The sequence below is a fragment of the Mus pahari genome, chromosome 9 (assembly GCF_900095145.1).
Source record: "Mus pahari chromosome 9, PAHARI_EIJ_v1.1, whole genome shotgun sequence".
NCBI lineage: Eukaryota > Metazoa > Chordata > Mammalia > Rodentia > Muridae > Mus > Mus pahari.
The window spans coordinates 67,787,230-67,809,474 of record NC_034598.1 but is presented as its reverse complement, the minus strand read 5'-3'; the positions used below and the strand labels follow the sequence as shown (position 1 = coordinate 67,809,474).

Below are 22,245 nucleotides of genomic sequence, written 5' to 3'. Positions count from 1 at the left end.
ATAATTGCTGTGGTACAATTTTGCCCTTCTATAAATTTGCTCACTGTCCCAAAACAGTGACCATATTTGACCTTTCCTGATTGACTTGCTCTCAGTTGCTGTAATCACAGAAGCAACAAGAAAGCAGGCCTCTCACCCTGTTTCAAACTACGTTTCCCTTAACTGCCGAGATTGAAAGCCACTGGTAAGAAATTTGTCATCTGCCAGTACTTATTGAAAAAACAGATGCTCAGAACAATTAATCATATATTCTAGTCTTAGCAGACTTCAGAAACAATCCGAAATATGGACAGTAATGAATACATTCCCAATGTTTGAAAGGAGTTGAAGCCCTCTAAAGGATTTAGGGGGAAACAACCCCCCACTGCAGATGGAATGTGAATCTGCGCTACTGGAATCTCTGAGTTTAACGTGCCCGTAGAAGAGAGACAAACAGCATAAAACTCACAGCTGACTTCAGAGCTTGTTAAAGAACAGTGCCTAACAAGCTGAGTGAGCAGGAAAGCTGACAGAGACCCTCTATAGAGGAGCATTCAAGTCAGAAAACTGGCTAGACCATAACTGGCCTTGGAGAGCACGGCAGGGGTGCACTAAACCTTACAGAGAAAGTAGAGGATTCTGTAATGTCTTCAGACAGAGCTGAATTCAGTGACAACAGTGGTAATGATCGAACTACCCAAGTAATCCTGGTTACTAGAGGCAAAGCTTCATCTCCTTTTGAAATTACTCGGGTTTTGTTCAAAATGTGAACAAAACTATGATTTCTACTCTGAGCGTGAATAGTAATAGGACTGTGAAGAATTCCCATGTCAGTGCAGACATCCCAACATTTACAGTAAAGACTAAGTCAGACAACACTTGCACAAGTCATTTAAGACTGTTACAGCAAAGCAAAACAGGCCAAAATGGATGGCGTAAGGGATTTGAAGTCAGGGATTTGAAGTCAGGTTTGTGAAGGAAGATGTACTTAAAAATATTTTAGTCATAGAAAAGATAAAACCTTTACTCTCAGTTTTTGTTTGTTTGGTTTTTGGTTTGGTTTGGTTTGGTTTGGTTTGGTTGTTTGAGACAGGCTCTCTCTGCATAGCCCTGTAGACCAGGCTGGTCTCAAACACACAGAGAAATGCTTCTCTCTGCCTCACAGGAGCTGGGATTAAGAACATGAGCCACCATATGCCCAGCCCTTCTTTCCTTTTTTATATAATAAAAAATAACAGAACTTGGCTCCTTAAGTGGGCAGCACTAGTAGTGGACTTGTGGGCCACTAGAGAAGTAACATGGAATGAGGTGATTCTTAGAGGTTGGAGTCCTCCTCTCTGGTCCTGTGAACTGGCTCTGCGCCAGCGAAGTGCTTGGATCTCTATCTCTTTCAATGGAGTAAAACAACCTTCAGTCCTCTCATTGCTTCTTTAAAATTAAGACCATTAAATATAGAAAGGAAGAAATCAACATGCTATACTAAGTATAACTGGTTCCTGTTTAGAAAGAAATGGTCATGGGCTGAAAAGCTTACTCAGTGGTTGGAAGCACTGGTTCTTCATGCAGTCCCAGTTGCAATTCCCAACACCTACATGGTGGTTCATAGCCCTCTGTAACACCACTCCCAGGGGGACCCAATGGTCATGTGAGCAACAGGCAGGCAAGAAGTACAAACGCACATATAGATAATTCACCTATACACATAAAATAAAAATTGAATAAGAATGGTCATATTGCATTAGTGAGTTTCAAAGCCAGGTACAAACATTTTCTGAAGATTCTTTTTTAACCCATTAAATACTGTGCTTGCTTGTTTTAATCATAAACATTGATAAGTATTTCTACTCATAAATATTGACTCTCCAACTAACAATTTTTTATTTATTACTGTAGGTCATACCTCACTCCTGTTAGGGATGAAGAGTCTGAATCCCAAAGAAAAGCAAGATCTAGACAAGCAAGACAGTCTAGACGGTCAACACAGGTATATCTAATGTGTACAATATAGAGAAGATAACATACTTAATAAATGGGTATTTCATTTTCACTCTGGAGGAAAAATCAGAAGAGATAAGGATGATGTTTCAGTAATCCTTTTATAGCTTAAGTTATGAATGTGTAGAAATGAGGGGGTGGAGAAGAGACCTAGTGCTCAGTATAGAAAACAGCAGGTGGGGGATGTAAGAAGAGTGTCTCTCTCTGGCTAGTTACTGTCTCACTTCCTACCCGTCATTGTGACTGCTTGGACTTTGCCTGTAAAGCAGTGTGGTTGCTGGGTCCTAAGCCACTCCCTGTCCAGCCTGTTCTGAGGGGTCCAACCTGAAGACAGTACTTACTGAAGATTGTGTCAAACCTCAAGTTAATTTGTGAAAATGGGTGCATATAGTGTATTATATAAATTCTATAGATTGACTCTTCCTCTTCTAAAATTAGATACTTATATTGAGATTTTTTCCATCTCTTACTATTTTGTTAGTTTTTGAATACAGATTCTTAACTATAGTTATAACTTCCCCAATTCCTATCATTATTGTGATTCATAAAATGAATGTGATTCACTATGTGAAAATTACATTCATATTTAATGTATCAACTTGTAAAATGTTCTTTTTAAATGATCACTAATATGTATCACAATGTATGCCTTTTTTGTGTGCAGGGTGTAACATTGACTGATCTTCAGGAAGCTGAAAAAACAATAGGAAGAAGTCGTTCTACAAGAACCAGAGAACAAGAAAATGAAGAGAAAGAAAAAGAAGAAAAGGAAAAGCAGGATAAAGAGAAACAAGAAGAAAAGAAGGAGTCAGAAGCATCTAGAGAAGATGACTATAAACAAAAGTATTCGAGAACATACGATGAGGTAATGCTGTGGGCAGCACAGCTGGTCTGATTGGCTCTTAGCGTTCTCACAGTGCTGAGATGTATGGCCTCGTAAGCAGTATGACATGCATGACAGGCGTAGGCTGAAGTCTGACGGCTTTGGCATGATGAGAACAATATTGTTCTTTTGAAATCAGTTTGTGTTTTATGTGTCTTTAATATTTCAAATGGGTTTTAATGCTTCCCAGACTTACACACGTTACAGACCTGTGTCAACTTCAAGTTCAAGCGCTCCGTCGTCCTCCTCACTCTCTACTCTAGGCAGCACACTCTATGCCTCAAGTCAGCTCAACAGGCCAAACAGTCTTGTAGGTATAACCTCTGCCTACTCCCGGGGATTAGCCAAAGAAAATGAGAGAGGTAAGAAACTACTTTTTCTTTCGAGTAATCCTGGGAGCCGGTCTCCCTGTTAGTAGTGCAACTGAAGACCATCTTAAGCTGACATACTGAGCAGAAACAGTATGCAGTTGTTAATGTTCTGTACATGTCTACATTAAGGTCCTAATAATCTTGTAGTGCATAGGCCATATACAGATAAGAAACAGACATCTTAAGACTGTCATGTTTATATTGATTTGCATTTAATGAAAGATAACTTTTCAGAAGAAAGCGTCTGCCTTTAGGAGAGAAGTGAAGTGCTAGAAGACATGGTGGAGGCCGCAGGCTGCAACAGGGCTATTCCCACATGTCCCACTGTATGCTTCTATGTGCTTTCTCCCGTTGCATGGGAGTGCTGCGAGTAACTTGTTAACACACATTAATGATGAGCCTGCCTGCCCATCAGCCAATCAGCCATTTTCTACACAATAGATATGTCTTTACGGATTCTTTAGTTTGGACAGCAAGAATGTAGAGATAATTTGTTCTTGTGATCATTAAAAGTGTGTCATAATGGGAGATTAAAATGCAAGTTTATACCAAATATACATATAGGAGTACTGATGGGGACAAACATTATTTTAATTGAAGAAATCTAAGCTTTATAGAAGAGGCTAACGAAATTAGAGCACTATTTATTTTGTACATGCTAGGTGGGGGCATATATGTATGTGTAAGTACGATGACACACCTGCAGAGGTTGGAAGATGCCTTGTCAAAATCAGTTCTTCCGCTGTGTGGGTCCCCGGCTTGGCAGCAATTGTGTTTACCCACTGAACCATCTAGCCGGCTCTAGAACTGTTTTGACGTATGCTTGTAAAAACATTGTCAGGATAAATTGCAATCATGCGGTTTGTGTAATCCATAAATAGAGGGAGAGAAAAAAGAAGAGGAGAAAGAAGGGGAAGATAAGTCACAGCCTAAATCCATCAGAGAACGACGGCGACCCAGAGAAAAACGACGGTCTACTGGAGTCTCCTTCTGGACGCAAGATGTGAGGCCCTCTTAGAAACACTACCCTCCCAGAAGTACTTGCTCATAATTCTTTACACTGCTGAGGGGATAGGTGCTTGAAATCAGCACTCTATTACATTTGTAATGCTTTATAAACACAGTCACCAAGTAGGTAGATGTGTGTGTGTGTGTGTGTGTGTGTGTGTGTGTGTGTGTGTGTGTGTGTGTGTTTACTACCTGAATCAGAAATTCTATTTCAGTTTTGGAATAATTATAATGACTATTGGTTATGGTATACACATTATTTTAAAATGCTAATAGACCCTTTAAAGAAAGATGCTTTACATGTTATACATTTAATCTAATTTTTATATTATAAGTGTACATAAAAGAACCTGTTTTTTTTTTTTTTTTTTTTAATGATGCAAGATTACAGTAGTCCTGTGAAAAGGAAAATTTTCAACCTTGGGTTATAGTCCAGGGGAACCTCAGTTGCCCAGCAGTACCACAAGTAAATAAATTTCTTTTTCTAGATCTCAGATTATAACCCCAATATTGCTATTTATTAGCAAATGGAATAATGTGGGGTGGCACTGTTAATGTGAAAACATTTATCTTTTAATATAACAGTTTTAAGGGAAAAAAATTATTTTTATATTTTTAAATGTAGCCTCTTGGTAGTTTTTCTATTTTTTAGTAATTTATTTTCAAAGCTGAGGGTTACATTATGCATTCTAAGCAAATAAATGCTTTGTTATTGATGTAGAGTCTCAATCCAAAAATGAAGTTTATCTAGAAACATAATTAGTAAGTGTATAGTTTTGTGACAGCATAAAAATGGCAGCACAAAGTCATATTTTCTCTCAGTTTTTATCGTTCTTGTTTTCAAATGTAAGGGCATTTGAGGATACAACTGTATTATGTTTTTGAAGTACATCTATGCTGTTGTATCTAGCAGTACATTTCTTTTAATTGTCTAAACTGTACACATTCCTCCACTGAAGGTCACCCAGTTGAAGTAACCCACACATCTCCATATGTCTCTCTTACACTTAACAAAGTCTACCTTTGGCAGGGGGGGCGCTATACAATACCTGAGGACAATAATCAAGGATGTATGTGGCTGGTTTTGATTTTTTGTTTTTGCTTTTATTTAAGAAAACTTAGAATATCCTGGTAAAACTTAAGATTCATAAAACCAGAAATAAAGGTTTAGGAAATGATACACATTTATCCTAAAGTAACCTTATATCAAAAGTATAACTTCCAGCTTTCAAAGTACAGACAGAAACTCTTAAAAGTAGATTAAAAACTTTTTAAAACAACAAAGTTTTGAAAGCTGGGAGATAATGATGCCTAAGTGAGAATGAATGGTAAGGAGCCAACAGAGAAAAAAGCAAATAGTTTTGTTTCCTGTAAAACTTCTAATTTGGGCTGGTGAAATGGCTCAGCAGTTAAGACTGCTCTTCCGAAGGTCCTGAGTTCAAATCCCAGCAACCACATGGTGGTTCACAACCATCCATAATGAGATCTGATGCCTTCTTGTTTGTATGAAGACAGCTATAGTGAACATAGGTATAAAATAAATCTTTGGACAGGAGCGAGCAGAGATCCTGCGTTCAATTCCCAGCAATCACATGATGGCTCACAACCATCTGTACAGCTACAGTGTACCCACAGACATAAAATAAATAAATCTTTAAAAAAAATAAAAAACCTTCAGATTTAAAATAAATTTAAAGATTTTAATATAGAAAGGTTTGAACACACATAAAAACTTAATGATATAATTTTGCACAGAATCATTTTAAATTCCAAAAGTAAACCAAAAAAAAAAAAAAAAAGCTTTCAATGTGTCTGTTTTTGTAACCCAATCTGACAATGTGCTTTAGAGTGATGAAAATGATCAAGAGCGGCAGTCGGACACTGAGGACGGCTCCAGCAAGAGAGAGACACAGGTGAGCAGCTGGTGTGCGTGCGTGCGTGCGTGCATTTCCTTAGGCTCTCAAGAGCATGAAGCAATGTAAAGTAGCAGCTATTTGCTTGGACTAGGTGACTGAATGGACATAGCTTCTAGGTCCAAGTATACTTACTTTGACCCAGAAGGTTCTTTTGTTCCTTAGGCAAGCAGGTAGACAGCCAGCACCATGAGAAAGTTAGTACTGAGGAGAGAAGTGGAGCAGAGGGACTCGCTTGCCACATGGGCCTAATGGCCTGACCTTGATCTATGAAACCCAAAGGGTGGGAGAAGAGAGCCGCACCACTACCACCACACACATAAAGAGCAGCATTGGTATCAAATTTTAATTTAAAAATACATTTCAGAAGCCTTAAAATGTTCAGGGGCTGGAGAGATGGCTCAGCGGTTAAGACTGCTGTTCTAGAGGTCCTGAGTTCAGTTCCCAGCAACCACATGGTGGCTCACAACCATGGGCTCTGATGCCCTCTTCTGGTGTGTTTGGAGATAGCAACAGAGTACTATTATATAATACATGCATACATCTTTTTTAAAGAAAAAAATGTCAAGGCTTTTAAGCTTATTATTTCTACTTCTAGATATTTATTCACAAGGTTGTAAAGGAAATATATGAAGATAACTTTATAGGAAATACATTGTAACATTGCTTGTAAGAATAAAACATTGAAAATTGAAAAAGTAAATGCATATGCAAAGGTTCCTATGATTTGTCTGGCTATTTGATGTACAGAATCATTACCGGTTATTGTCTAGGGGCTGGATGAATGGACGGGAGGCACAGAAACTTATGTACTGTAGATATTTATGTCAACTTATTTATCAGAAAGGTGTAAAGGATATTTTCATTTTGGAAAAAGTTTAAATAGGGAGTAAGGTCATGCTCCATGAAGTAAAGCAAGACACAGAGAAACATAATTGTGGTTCCACTTGTGCAGTCTAACAAAGTCAGACTGGGAAACAGAAACTCAGATTGTGCTCACCAGCACTGGTAGGAGGAGGAAGGAAGAGAGGTGGGTGTTGAATCTCATGGCATTGCGAACATACACAATACTAGTATTCTACATTATTTAAATAATTTAAAATTTGAATTTAGAAAGTAAATTTTATGGAGTTTGGAAGTTACAATTTAGCTTAAAAAATAATTAATGGCCGGGCATGGTAGCGCATGCCCTTAATTCCAGCACTTGGGATGCAGAGGCCGGCAGATTTCTGAGTTCGAGGCCAGCCTGGTCTACAGAGTGAGTTCCAGGACAGCCAGGGCTACACAGAGAAACCCTGTCTCGAAAAAAGAGAAAAAAAAAAAATTAATGGTAACACCATGATTCTTAAAGACATAGAATGCAAGTGACTCCTGATTGCTGGACTCAGTCAACAAAACTAGTGATAAATGTGGCATGTACATATTTTAGTCTGAATTTTACAGAATTTAATATCTTTAAATTTTAAGGTTTTTTTAAAGTCGTTAAATTTTTTTTAGAAACTGAAGAGTTAATAAAACAAAAATATAAGTACTGAAAGCAAAGGCAAAATTAATTTTGCAAAGGAAATTTGAACAGAATTTAGTAAACCATTTTAGTCTGAAAAAAGTAAACATTTCTGGGAGAACATAGTAATTTTAGAACTTGTAAAAATTACAAATATTGAAATTCAAGAGTCTTAACAAACCAATTCTGAATGGTTATTTTATGGAAAATTATACATTAAGTGATAAAAGGAGGAAACTAAATCTCACCCCCCCCCCCCAATTCTCCATCATCTCCTTCTGGAATCCTTTTATTTCATCAGGTTCCTCTGATTCTGATTCTTACACCTCTCTTCCCCAATCTCCATTCATCTCTGTCTTAGTTAGGATTCCTGTTGCTGCAGTGAAACCCCATGACCAAAAAGCTAGTTGGGGAAGAAAGGGCTTACTCAGCTTACACTTGCACAACACTGTTCATGATAGAAGAAGTCAGGAAGGATGGATACTAAAGCAGGGAAGGAGCTGATACAGAGGTCATGGAAGGATGCTTCTTACTAGCTTGCTTCCCCGGGCTTGCCCCGTCTACTTTCTTATAGAATGCAGGACTACCAGCCCAGGGATGGCACCACCCACACTGTACCCTCCCCGCTTGATCACTAATTGAGAAAATGCCTTACAGCTGGATCTCATGGAGGCATTTCCTTACCTGATGAGGCTCCTTCCTCTCTGATGACTCCAGCTTGTGTCAAGTTGACACGCCAAACAAACAAACAAACAAACAGACAAAAACAGCCAGTACAATCCCAATTATTTCTCTTAGCAATCATTTCTTGATAGGAAGATAGGAACTTCAGTGATACATGCTGGAAATAGTCATATTTTGTATGGCTTAATTGCTAAATCTTAAATATAAAGCTAGGTGTTCAGAATGTCAAATAGTGTGTATATACTATTTTATAGAGAACATATCCATTTGGCTGCTTCATAGTAATGCCTTTCAAAATAAGAATGAATCAAGTGCTTGCTTTAAAGTAAACTGTCCTGCTGATTATAAGCAATGGATAGTTCTTAGTCCTTTTAGTTTCCTGTTCAAACAGTAAGTACACTCAACAGAAATGCTTCCAAATGAGATTGTATTGTTTTAAACATGCAAAAATATAAAGTGAGTCTGTGTTCTACAGTTTCCCTAAAAGTGAGCATACTAAAAGAAAGCATGTGATGGATGAGTTTAATAGTGTGAGTATCATTGTTACCTTAGGTTCGTATCAGTCTCGGTCAACAGTTTAATGAAAGAATAAAGTTTAATATGCTTTTTTGTTTTTTGTTTTTTACTTTCTAGACGGATTCTGTTTCCAGGTATGTTTAATCTTTTTTCCTGATTTTTTTTTTCTCATTTTCACTGTTGATAAAGAATATGTTGCTGGATGCTTATGGGTTTTGTAGATATATAGCATTAAATGGACAGCACAAATCTGAAAAATCGTAGATGGCCTAGGCTGGCAAGATGGCTCAGCAGCTGCAGTGCATGCCGCCAAGCCTAACGAGCTGAATCAATTCCACACCGTGGAAGGGGGACCAACTCTCTCAAGTTGTCCTCTGCCTTGTGCATGTATGCAGCTGTAGCATGTACACACACACACACACAAAAGAACAATTTTTGAAAATACACAATTTTTTAAAAATTAAATATAATGACCTAATCACTGTTACTAGTTTTCTGTGTTAAGGGGTATCACTTTTAATTCATTGGTCATTATATTAAGTTACTGTGAAGAAAGAATGTTCCCAAATCAGTGTTCCTTTTTCTTAGGCTTTTCCATTTTTCTTATTTCAACATTAACCATCTTACTGATAAAAATCCACACCTAGCCAGAAATATATTGAATTAAGTATTCAACATCCTCTCCTTAAAAGAAAATGGCTAAGTGAAGGTATTTTTCACATCATCTAGCTCACAGTCACTCTAGCCTTGATTATAATCTTGATCCATTTCCCCTGCTCACAGCTGGTGACCAAAGGCCTTGTGAGACTGAGAATAAATTTTATGTACTGATGATTCTTTGAACTGAAATATAAAGCAGTAGCACTTATCAGAAAAGGTACCTGAACCAAATAACAAAAGAATTCACAGTTCTGATAGCACACTTCCTTTTTAAGACAAACCCATTGTTAACAGTTAGAAAATTCATTGATTATTTCATCAAATCTAAGATGTCACTGATTTTAAACATTACTATATTCCACCAAAAAAGGAAAGGTGTCACCAGTTAGACTATAGTGAATCATGGTATAAATTGTTATAGCATGATAAAATATGAAAATGTCATTTAAAACTTTTTAAATAATTTATCATAGTATGAAAAGTTTTGATTTTTTTAATATAGAAAGTAAGAATAACTTCCCATTTATTATATATCATAAATTAATAATAGCTTACAGAGACTATTACTTATCACCTGGGAATATCAAGGATATGGATGCATAATCAATGTGTACTAACATAATTTGTGGAAGACTATAATAAAGTCTCTATTTTCAACTCAACTTTTGAAGGTATGACAGCAGTTCCACGTCATCAAGTGATCGGTATGATTCCTTGCTGGGTCGCTCTGCTTCATACAGCTACTTAGAAGACAGAAAACCTTACAGTAGCCGGCTAGAAAAGGATGACTCGACTGACTTCAAAAAGGTATGCGGGTTATTTAGTTTGTGTTTTGTACATTGTGTTTGTGTATGCTATTTATATTTTTAACAGTATTCTGAAAAACTTGCTTATAAAGAAATCAGTATTTTGAAATAACTTATTTTTTATTAGTTTCTAACAGCTAATAGTAGGTAACATATAAATAGTCATGTCTTAGAGAGAGGCAAAAAAAAAAAAAAAAATACCCAGGGCTTTATATTTGTTGTGTCTGTCTTGCTGGAATGGGCTGAAAAGGGCCATTCAGAAGAACAAAGTATGAGTCTATGCACACACATCCTCTGTTTCATTATCTTTTCATTTGATGTTTTGTTTGTTGTTTAGACACAATCTTCCTATTTATTGGCCTCAAACTTGCAAGTTACTTCTAAGCAACTTGTATTTATTTAAATAATTAGAATATGTTGTCAGTATATTCTTTATAGTACACATCTACATTAATTTTTTTATTGTAATATTGTAGTCATTGAGGTCTCTTCAGTATAACAACAAAAGTAATCTGTTCTTCATTAATTTTTCTAGCTTTACGAACAAATTTTAGCTGAAAATGAAAAGCTAAAAGCACAGCTACATGATACAAATATGGAACTAACGGATCTAAAGTTGCAGTTGGAAAAGGCTACCCAGGTTTGTACCTCTTTCTCCAGATAGGGTGATTCAGTATACCTAAAAGCTTTACATCTAATTTTTTTTGTTGTTTTTTTGTTTGTTTGTTTTTCGAGACAGGGTTTCTCTGTGTAGCCCTGGCTGTCCTGGAACTCACTTTGTAGAACAGGCTGGCCTCGAACTCAGAAATCCACCTGCCTCTGCCTCCCAAGTGCTGGGATTAAAGGCATGCGCCACCATGCCCGGCTACATCTAATTTTTGTGTAATATTAGTTCTGAACATATTTATAATGCTTTATTTAGGAATAAAAAGGAATCAACATAATTAACAGCTGATTTCTGGAATATAAAAATACAGAAGTAATGTCATATAGAAAGAATTCAAAAGTTTTTTTGTGATGCAGAACCCTAAAGACACTTAAAGTGTTCTCTGTCAGAGCTGCATACATTTGCAACCTCCCATTATTCTTTATAATAATTAGTATGTGAGGCTGAAGAGATGGCTCAGTGGGTAAGAGCACTGGCTACTCTTCCAGGAGCTACATCAAGAGGTTCTCAACCTGTGGGTCACAACCCCTTTGGTGCGGCTTCAAATAACCCTTTCACAGGGGTCACCTACACCCATCAGAAAACATAGATATTTATATTACAATTCATAACAGTAGCAAATTGCAATCATAAAGTAACAACAAAAGTAATTTTATGGTTGGAGGTCACCACATGGGGAACTGTTATATATCAGAGGGTCACAGCATTCAGAAAGTTCAGAAATACTAATCTGCATAGTGGTTCACAGTGGTCTCTAACTCCAGTCCATGAAATCTGATATGTTCGTCTGATCCCACAGGAACTTTGGGCACAGACATACATGTGCAGAAAACACCCATATAGATAAAGCTTTTTTTCAAAATTGTAAAGAGTATGTGTTATAAAGAGTTCCTGTTGTTCAAGAAAAAGTGATCTGAGCTCATCAATTAAGGAAATTTCCTGGGGATCCAAGTTCAGTTCCTAATACTGAAGTGTCTCACAGTTCAGTACATGCACATCTGTAAATACCAGATCTGATACCCTCTTCTGACCTCAGAAGAGCTCATACCCCCCCTTCTTTCCCTGTGTCTCTTTCTCCCTCTCCCCCTCCCCCCCCTCGCCTTCTCTCTTCTCTCCCTCTCTGAAAGCTCTTCTATGTAGTCATGCCCGATAATGTCTACTCTTTTCTAACTGCTTTCTGTGGAGCAGCTTAGAGATGACAAAGCTCAGATTTTTGTGCCTAGAAACTTGGAATTATTTCCCAAGGTCTTTTCCCATGGAACACTATATCTGAGAAGTAATTATCTCTGAGAAGTAATAATTTATATCTGAGAATTTATCTCTTCCTCCTTTGCCTCATCGGTTTAAAGAAACAAGAAAACAAAAAATTTATCAAAGAATAATACAGGGCTACTTATTTTATTTCTTGAAGACTTTTATAGAAGTCTGTATGTTAAAGGCTCTAAGGACTGCTTTAATTCTTAAGAAAACAAACTTGTTAAGCAGTTATTAGATTCCAACTTGAAAGAATTCATCTGCCGGACATGGTGGCTCACGCCTTTAATCCCAGCACTCGGGAGGCAGAGGAGGGCGGATTTCTGAGTTCAGGGCCAGCCTGTTCTACAAAGTGAGTTCCAGAACAGCCAGGGCTATACAGAGAAACCCTGTCTTGAACCCCCCCCCCAAAAGGAATTCATCTAAAATTGTCTATTCATCTCTATGAATTATACTGCATGCTTCTTTGTTAGCCAGTTTTTATTTCGTAAAGTTCATTTTCTGTATTGATCTCTTGTTGCTGTGTCTTTCCCCTCTTTTTTTTTGAGCATATAGCAGGTACACAGAACATTGTTTTAATTCTAGGGGTTTGGTCATGTTTTCTCACTAAAGTTACCACTTCTGTTTACCTGGACTGATGATGTTCTATTACATGGCGAATCAGCTAAGCCGTGTTTTCACTGCTGAACTTGTTTATCTCTCTCTGTTCCTCCTTTTTTGTGTGTCCTTTTGTCACCTAATTTTTCTGGTCAGGTTAATTCTGATTAATCCTATTTCTTACTCAAACTCGGTAGGAGAGGAAAATCGATAATAATTATTATGCGGTCTGGACCTGCTTGGTAAAATAACTAGCTGGACAATAGTCTTATGCATAGTTTAGGTCACGAGCTGATAGAAAATGCCTGAGAGCGAGGGCTTGCAGGTATTGAAGATGTAGCTCAGTAGTGCAAAGTGTGTCTAAGTCTGCCTCTGAAAGAAAAGAAAGGTGGTGTTCTGCAGCTGTGGATACAAACAGATTTCTGATTGCGTGGTAGAGAGGCAAAGCTCTGAGTGACCTGCTGAGGCACTGTCATCCAGCTGCTTCCTACAAAGCCATCAACCTGCTAATAAGCCTTCTTTATTCACGGTGCTGGAGTCTGACCGATCAGATTTGCTATTCCTGATGGACTAAGAAGGCAGTAAGCATGTGGGGGAAGGCTGTGATATTTGTCAGACCCTTGAAGGTGCTCCTTTTCACACTCTGTGTAAAATGACAGCTATGAGGAGCATTTGTTCTTAAACATCACTTTTATCATTTCAGCACATTCCCTTTTTAAATTTTTATTTCTTTACTTAAATTTGCCTATTATATCACCTAAATATGTATTATGCCACCTGGAAATTGTTATTTTTTTTACAACATCTCAGTGGAGAGTTACATTGTATCCCTCATCTTTACCACATGTTCATCTGTTTTTTTAATTTATTACAGAGACAAGAACGATTTGCTGATAGGTCACAATTGGAGATGGAAAAAAGGGTAAGTGTCCATCTTACTGAATTAGTAGTGTTTGGATGAGCGGCAGTAGATTTGGTTTTGTTTCTGAAGATGGTAGTTGGGTATTGCAAACAAGAAGAAATGTTGATAGAGGAAATCCTTATATCACTTTCTTTTTTCTACAACATTTTTGTTGGTTGTGGTCTTTACTTGTACTTGTCTCCTGTCTTAGTCGGGGTTTCTATCCCTGCACAAACATCATAACCAAGAAGCAAGTTGGGGAGGAAAGGGTTTATTCGGCTTACACTTCCACACTGCTATTCATCACCAAAGGAAGTCAGGACTGGAACTCAAGCAGGTCAGGAAGCAGGAGCTGATGCAGAGGCCATGGAGGGATGTTACTTACTGGCTTGCTTCCCCTGGCTTGCTCAGCCTGCTTATAGAACCCAAGACTCCCAGCTCAGAGATGGTCCCACCCACAAGGGGCCCTTCCCCCTTGATCACTAATTGAGAAAATGCCTTACAGCTGGATTTCATGGGGGCATTTCCTCAACTGAAGCTCCTTTCTCTGTGATAACTCCAGCTGTGTCAAGTTGACACAAAACTAGCCAGTACATCTCCGTTGTTACTATTGCTCCAAAGTCCAGACAGTAGGAATAGTCTGAAAACTTGAGACTGTAACAGTGATCCAGGTGTTGAAAGGAACCTGTATAATGCAGCACTTGAGTGGCAGCTAGACTTACAGGGTGTGGAAGAACAAGATGTATCAGTAACCATGATGGGCATTCTTTAAGTCAAAGAATAAGTAGCAGAAGCAGTTGATGTGGAAGCATTGCTCTTTCTCAACATTTTTATTTAATTACCAGTTTGACTTTTCACAAGAAATAAGAAAACAGTACAGAATAAAATAAAATACACTTCATTTAACCTCTGTGGTATTTATTGAATTGTTCTGTACAGTAGTTCCCCTTTTATTATAATTTTAGCAAAGTTTATAAAATAGTATTTAGATGCCTTTTTAAAGATTGATGTTGCTAGTAGTTGCTAAAAGTTCAGAATCGTGTATTTTATTAAATTTAATATTATTGGATATTGCTTATATTGCTGTATATCTACTTATATGTAACACTGAATTTTATCCCTAAATTATATAGAATGACTAAGGTCAGTTCTTCTACCTGTATAAATAGTTGATATGGAAAATATAGTGAAATAGAATAGAACAACACTTTAAAGATTATTTCTTACAAAGTCAGTGATTATTATACAAATTTAAGCACAGAAAGAAGTAAACTCATCAGTGATGTTATCGAGTATAGGTAATTGCTAATTTAGTGCCTGTCATTGTGATCCGCACACATTTATAGTCTGTTCTTCTCATCTGACCTTGTTTCTGCTTGTCAAATGCAGATAAATTACAAAGTAGCTCACGTGCTCCTGTTTGGAAGGCCTTAGTGGTTATAGTTTAATTAGCATGCAGATTAATGTTACATGTGGCCATCATGTATTTGATGTCCTCCACATGTAAAGCAGACTGGATGTTAAGCAGTTTACATGTATGGTTTTTCCTTTAACTATTAACAGTTTCCTTGAGCTAGTAGGATAGACAATTGGAAAGAGTGTTCTAGTGTTACCCTATAATCGATTTAAAATCTTAAATATACGTAGTAAAATTGAGGTTTGCTGGAGTATTGCTTATCAGTCCAGACAAGATAGATAGATAGATAGATAGATAGATAGATAGATAGATAGATAGATAGATAGATAGATAGATATAGAGATACATATATGTTTATGGTTTTGTATATACACACACATATTAAAAAGTTATAAGGATCAAATATGAAGCTATATTTACTGGTGTTTTGAGAAGTACAGTGGTTTATGTGAATTTGTCATTGTTATGTTCTTAGCTAGAAGGTCTTTAATAAAGTAACATTTATGTTTATAATAATTTTTAAGCATGTTGATATAAGTGGGCACATGCTCTAAACACATTGACATTTATAATAATTGTACGACATTACTAAATATTAACATTAATTGTTAATCTGGGAAAGAATGTCATTGAGACAGTTGCAGTGTTGTTAAACTAAATGTAAATGGTTTGTATCTGAAAGGTGACCGGCAAGAGTCAGTATCTTCTGGGCGGTATGACCTAACCAGTTTTACAGTTCATCCATGACTGCTGCTTGCTTTCGCTTAACACTTTAGAAATGCTTATCATATAAGGGAAAATAAAACAGGACACTGCAATAATACATTGTGTGTTGGCTTTGCCTGCCACTCTTTGAAATGAATTTAAAATAAATGCTGTAGTTGCTGTCCTATATTCACTGCATTAATGCTACACACCGTATCAACCTCTGACTAAATCTGTATAGCTGTAGAGTGAACTGAATAACTCACAGTAAACACTGTGAGCAGAGACGATGAGTTTCTCTGAGATCATTTGTGATTGTAAAGCGCACATAGTTTAGCACGGTTGCTTCTTGCCCCTCTGCTCCTGACACTGTAGTATAAGTGCATCTTTGTGTGTGTGTGTGTTCTTTTCTATATAGTCTTCAGCCTTAATACTGGCTTACTCCATCCCTAAGTTTATCTGAACTAGAAACAATCATTTGGATATGTTGTGTAACACCCTACTGGAAAGACAGAATGTTAATGAAAGAGCCTGTGGGAAATAATTTCAAAGATCTTCAGCTCGTTTCCCAGTTCTGGAAAGCTCCTACACAGCACCGGCATCACATCTTTTGTTCACTGCTCTTGATTTTATGTTTAATGCTGAAGTGTCACCATGTCACAGTACACAAGACAGTGTGAGTATAATTGAGTAATTACTGGTCTCTTCATTGTTCTAGGAACGAAGAGCTCTAGAAAGAAGAATATCTGAAATGGAAGAAGAGCTCAAAGTAAGTAAGCCGTGCTGTGAAGAGCAGTGCTAGCCCCCTGTTCATGGTCTCCATTCTGATGGTCACTTGTGAGTTCTCTAGGTCAGGTTTCTCTTCCTAAGCCCAGCTCTTCATAATCTACAAGAGGAGTTAAAACCTGAAACATTTTTGTTACGTTTCCCACTTACTTATGTGTTATGCTTATATGTGTATGGATGTGCACGCCACATGTGAGTGTTGAGTCAGAGGAAGGAGTCAGTCTTCCCCTTCCACCATGTAGGTCCTGGGTGTTGAACTCAGGCCATCAGGTGCAGAGCAAACTCTTTACCCCCTGAGCCATCTTGCCAGTGCAATCATGTAATTTCTATTAATTTTTTGACAATTTTATACCTGTATATAATTCATTCTGGTTACTGTCATCCCCCACCTTCTACTATGTCACTCCCCCATTCAGCCTCTCCCTGCTTTTTTCCCTACAAACTCCCTTAATATTCATTTCTGTTGTCATCTCCTTAGCCGGTGCCATCTGTGTGCTGACAGTGGGTTTGGTCTGGTTTTTAAAGGCAGTGCCTCACTATATAGATCTTGCTGGCCTTGAACTCACAGAGATCCTCCTTTGTCGGCCTCCAAGTACTGAGATTAAAGGTGGGAGTCACTTCATCTGGTGACCATGGGTTTGGAACTACTAACCAATTTGTAAGGTGCTTCTAGTATCCAAGTATAAAAACCTTAAATAGTTATAGGATGTAAGGTTGACTAGTGCTGCACATTTCCATTTGTCATTCAGTATTTCTTTGAGGGTAAACTATAGAGGGGAACAGGATGAAAATCTCCTTTAAAAAGAAACCTTTAAAAAAGATACTGAGGCTGGGAATATAACTCAGTTGTAGAGGACCAGCCAGCCCTAAAGGTACATCCAGTCTTCAGGGTTAAAGTAAAATAATGACCCGAGAGTGACAGAGAGAAGAATCAAACTCTGTCACCTCTGGTCGTGAGGTTTTGTTGTGGTTGTTTGCTTGGTTGGTTTTTTGTTTGTGAACATTGAACAGTGCTGAGGGACAAAAAAAGGTATGGTTAGGTTAATTGGTTAGCTGTTAGCACTGTGTGTGTGTGTGTGTGTGTGTGTGTGTGTACATATATAACATGTTATATAATTAATAGTATAAGATAATGATACCCTTATCAGCACCTCAGAATTATGCTTATGAAATTAGAATTTCAAATTTTAAACATTTCACTGAATTAGTTTGTAATTAGACCATTATTTTTATTTAGTTTTGAAAAGTAGAAGCAAATCTCTTGTATTTTGATATATATTGCCTAGCTTGACGTGGAATTTTAGCAGTAAATTATTTACTGTTCTAAATATGTTGGAGTATTCCTTTAAATTTTCATTTTTTTAGTTCATTTCCTATGATTCTATATGTTCTCATTGTACTTTTGAGTATTTTCTTATTTTTTATTCTTATTTCTTTATGTTCTGATTCCTGCAGAACCTGCACCAAATAAACCAAATTGAACCTCTGAGAGAGCTAAATGAGAGGCTGCTGGCTGAGAATAGGGCCTTGACAAGAGTGGTAGCCAAGCGCTCAGGGTTCTGTAGGCATCTGCAGTCTGTGAGCCTGTAATTCATAGTCTCATCATTTCTCCTTGGTAGACCCAGGCGGGTGTTTCTGTTAGTAAGCGTGTTTTTGTAAAAGCTCACAACTACAAATTAATACATGTGTCTAGAACTATCACATACATAACTGTTTAACTGTGCATGGCTTCTCAGAACATTAAAATTATCACTAATTGTATATCGTAACTGATAAACCACAGTAAAATTAGGGACTGGGTTAGGAATTAAGACTTTCTCTGTCCTTTGTAAAGCCCACTCAGATTTCTTTTGCTTCAAACATAATTTAGATATATCTAGTATTTATTGTCTTTTATGAAATACAAAGTAACATCCAAATTAACCTGAAGATGGGCCAACAGTGTCTGCCTTTGTGCTCAGGTCCTCCTGTCTTCACTGTCCGTACAGCCCCGCTGGCAGCCTCTAGGCTCTGGATTACCTCTGGACACTGAGCTCAGGAAGAACTGTGGGTGGCTCACTGTGGGGGTCACTCTTCTCGTAGGCGTGACTGGCATGAGTAGTGTTGCAAGTTCCATTTTTGTTCTCCCTAATGTACCAGTGTCACAGGACATTCTGAAAACTGAAAAAAGAAGGAGAATTAAATACTTCTGGAAAATAAATCTTAATGTCCAGAATAAAAACTATTTCATTTCCTAGTCAACCCGCCTAAGTGCATAGTTTCAGTTGCCCTCAGTAGAAAGTTAATATAGTTTCTAACAACACCCTTGCCTTCAATTTGTCTGTGCAGCAAGAGAATATTGAATTTTTTTTTTTAATATATACTACTTTATATACATTGATGATTTCCATTTAATGCGTGCCTCTCTTTGATCAGACACTATTAGGCCATCAGACTTGGGTCCTATAGATGAGTTCTTTAAGAAATGTTATTATATTCAGAAGGAGTCCTCAGGTTTTTTTAGTTAAGCTGGGGTTTTTGTTTAGTGATAGTGTTATCTGGCTTAGGTGTTGACAGGAGCTAGGGAAGGAACTCACTTTATGATTCTGTCCTAACAACAGGCTTCATTTCACGGCTGCTCTAATACAACATGCTTGTGAGTCATAAAATCCAGTAGTCTAGTGAATTCAAGTGGATAATTTTGAGAGATAAACTTTCATCCCATCATTTATCAAACTAATTAGCTTATAAGCAGTGTTCTCTCCTGGTGTATGTTTTAGGCATTAGAAACATGTTAACTGACAAAGCTTGGTCATGTGTTTTGTGGTGACTTTGTGACATTTGTGCAGACAGTCGCTTTGCCCTTAGTACTGAAATGGAATTTTTTCCTTGTATTGTTTGTCTCCTCATAGATGTTACCAGACTTAAAGGCAGACAACCAGAGGCTAAAGGATGAAAATGGGGCCTTGATCAGAGTTATAAGCAAACTTTCCAAGTAGGACAGGAGGCAGACAAGCCAAGCAGCAGGACCGGCACACTCCCCGGTGCACCACAGTGGCAGTCACTGGACGCCGGAGGCAAGAACTCGCGGAGACTGTCATTTTCCGATATCCTGCCAAACGCCCTCTTTATCTAGGAGTTTTGTTTCGTTTAATTTTCTGCCCCCACCCCATTGGTTGTCAAGACCATTGTTTCATGTTAAAGCAGCTGCTGAGAAGATTTTTTTTCAATGACTGAGAAAACTTGTTTACAGCTCCAGCAAATAAAGAAAGTGTTCAAGGCCAGATATGCCTCAGATATTTAACCAGTAAGCCTTAGTTGTACATAAATACTTTTGTGTCAACAAAAACTTCCAGCTCTCCCAGAAGACAGTTAGTCAACAGGTTTTTTGTTATTGTTGGTTTTGTTTTTTTTTTTTCTTTTTGATGTGCCACAGTTTCTAGTTTCTCGATATTTAAGTTGTTTGCTTTCCATCTGAGTTTGGGTTTGTATTTTTTTTCCTTCTAACTCTTCATGTGTCAGAGTCTCTCTATGTTCACAGCTTTCTCATTTACAGAAATTTAAAGAAAACTTGGCTCTTCTGAACTTCTTGTCACGTGTTAGGCTGACGTGTTGTCTCCCACCTGGAACTGAATTGCGCGGTGGGACACTTGCTGTCACTGTTTGTGCAATATGCATTTATTTCTTACATGAGTGCTTTAATGTCCATTGAAATTTGATCTTTCCAGTACTATCTTCTGCCCTCATCTGTCACTTTTTGTTTTTTATTGTAGTATAAGATAGTAGATGCTGTACCCTTCACATTCATTTTAGCAGGTACTGAGTGACGCTGTATATATAAATAAGTGTATTGTTTTGATTTTTTTTTAGACCACCACATGGCATGCTTGACTATTTTCTTAATTCAGATGTCTGCAGTGCACAGTGGGCTACTCCATAAAGGTCTTTAAAGCAGAGCTCGCTCACAGTGGGGCAGGAGGACCTGAAAGGTCCCATGGTTTATGGGACCTCCCCATTCAAACTTTTCTACTGTAAACTGCTTTGCCTTTTTTTTTTTTTTCATTCGGTAGTAGTCAGATCTGATTACAAAATTGCATAAGAGAATCGCTTCACATTTCACACACCTATATTTATCTGAGTGCTGTCTGAAACTGTTGTGCTAGCCGCAGTAGTGCTAGGAGCTCCTTTGCAGGCTTAATCTGTGAGTGGTGTTAAGTGCACTGCTATTGCCATGTGAGGGGCATCAGCTCTGATACCACCGCCATATTCAGACCGTTTTTATACATTTCAGTGGCCTTTTTTTAAGGAAAAAAACTAAGCAAAATGAAGTCCATAATGAAAGTGGCTTTTATTTGGACAAATAACTTTTATATTTTCATCAAATCATGCAAAAAAAAAAAATATTACATCTTCCTGGCACATAACTATCTCCTTAACCATTGAACAGTTCAGCCATTTGAATAAATTGTACATTGTAAAACTTATAGTAGCTGACTGTATTATTGAGTGTATTGTATACTATATTAAATGTGAATTTGTACCCCTTCATTTTAAAGGTCATTGTGTTCTACTGCCTATTTTAGATTTCTTTGGGGATGGGAAAGGGTGTTTTGGTAAGTAGAATTTAAGTCCTCTCTCTTGATTGGTTTTATGAAGATATAAGGTTACACCCTTACTACCGAGCTCAGGACTCTATAAGGTACAAGGATAGGCGTGAGGGTTTATTTTTGGTTATATTTGAACTGTATGAATGGTGGGTCTGAAAACAGAGTATTTCACAGTCTAATGAGGAGGTAAAATACGCAGATAATTGATCAGTTTGAGTGACTGCAACGTGTTCTGGATGCACAACAGTTAGGCATGCTGTGGTTTATATTTGTGAAGTCTGGGTGCCTGTGAAGAATGAGTAAATACATGTTTCTAATATTTTAGTGTTTTGTATTTAGGTTATTTATTCTTTGTATCTAAAATTGAACAGCTACTGTGCTATATTGACTTTATTGGTAGTACCGAGCAGACCTTGTTTCTGCATGAAACTAGTTGCAAAACCCACTATTTTGGAAATAAAAATGTATTTTGACATATACAAATAAAATGAATAAAACTATTTTAAATGTGTGAACTTTTAATGAAAACAGTTTAAATCTTGTTCTGAGATATTTAAATTCTGCATGGGTATTTTTTCACTAAATGCTTTACTTGGATAACAGTTTGAATAATTTTTGAAATTGTAATATTGTGATAATTTGCACAGCAATGTACATGCTCATCTGTAAATGCGAACTTAACTGCCATATTTATGCAATCTGTGTACCAATTTGGACAAATGTTTATGTATTTTACATAAAGCTGTCTGTATGCAGAATCTGAGAGCTAGTTTTTTTATGCCAAGTGGATAAAAATAATGGTAATTAAGATTGAAGATAGTTGCTTTGTAGCATGAGATTCCATTTCCATAAACATTTGCAGTGTTTAAAAACTAAACTTCTTGGTTTTTCCTTAGCTGTAGACTCAGGCTTAAGCACATACACAAAATACTATTTCATGATTATTTTCCATCTTAGGTTTGTCGAGGGTTCAGCACAGCTCTAGGTGGCTGAGTTGCACTTTTAACTTCTCG

General features: G+C 37.3%; 1 protein-coding gene across 11 annotated transcripts in view; it reads left to right on the top strand.

The window, feature by feature from the left end:
* The window catches only part of Ppp1r12a (protein phosphatase 1 regulatory subunit 12A), a 113,209-nt gene extending 91,219 nt beyond the window's left edge, over positions 1-21,990 (top strand). For 6 of the 11 annotated variants that reach the window (XM_029542566.1, XM_029542565.1, XM_029542561.1 and 3 more), the window contains 12 exons: positions 1,873-1,963; positions 2,639-2,839; positions 3,048-3,219; positions 4,110-4,231; positions 6,084-6,149; positions 8,971-8,987; positions 10,185-10,320; positions 10,855-10,959; positions 13,712-13,759; positions 16,579-16,629; positions 18,102-18,232; positions 19,538-19,638. In XM_029542566.1, the coding sequence (XP_029398426.1) occupies positions 1,873-1,963; positions 2,639-2,839; positions 3,048-3,219; positions 4,110-4,231; positions 6,084-6,149; positions 8,971-8,987; positions 10,185-10,320; positions 10,855-10,959; positions 13,712-13,759; positions 16,579-16,629; positions 18,102-18,232; positions 19,538-19,553 (1,156 nt within the window). In that variant the 3' untranslated portion in view covers positions 19,554-19,638. Of the gene's footprint in view, positions 1-1,872; positions 1,964-2,638; positions 2,840-3,047; positions 3,220-4,109; positions 4,232-6,083; positions 6,150-8,970; positions 8,988-10,184; positions 10,321-10,854; positions 10,960-13,711; positions 13,760-16,578; positions 16,630-18,101; positions 18,272-19,537 lie in introns of all 11 variants that reach the window. The other 5 variants (XM_021204363.2, XM_021204359.2, XM_029542564.1 and 2 more) reach the window with 2 other exon arrangements.
* Positions 21,991-22,245: the final 255 nt, after the last annotated feature.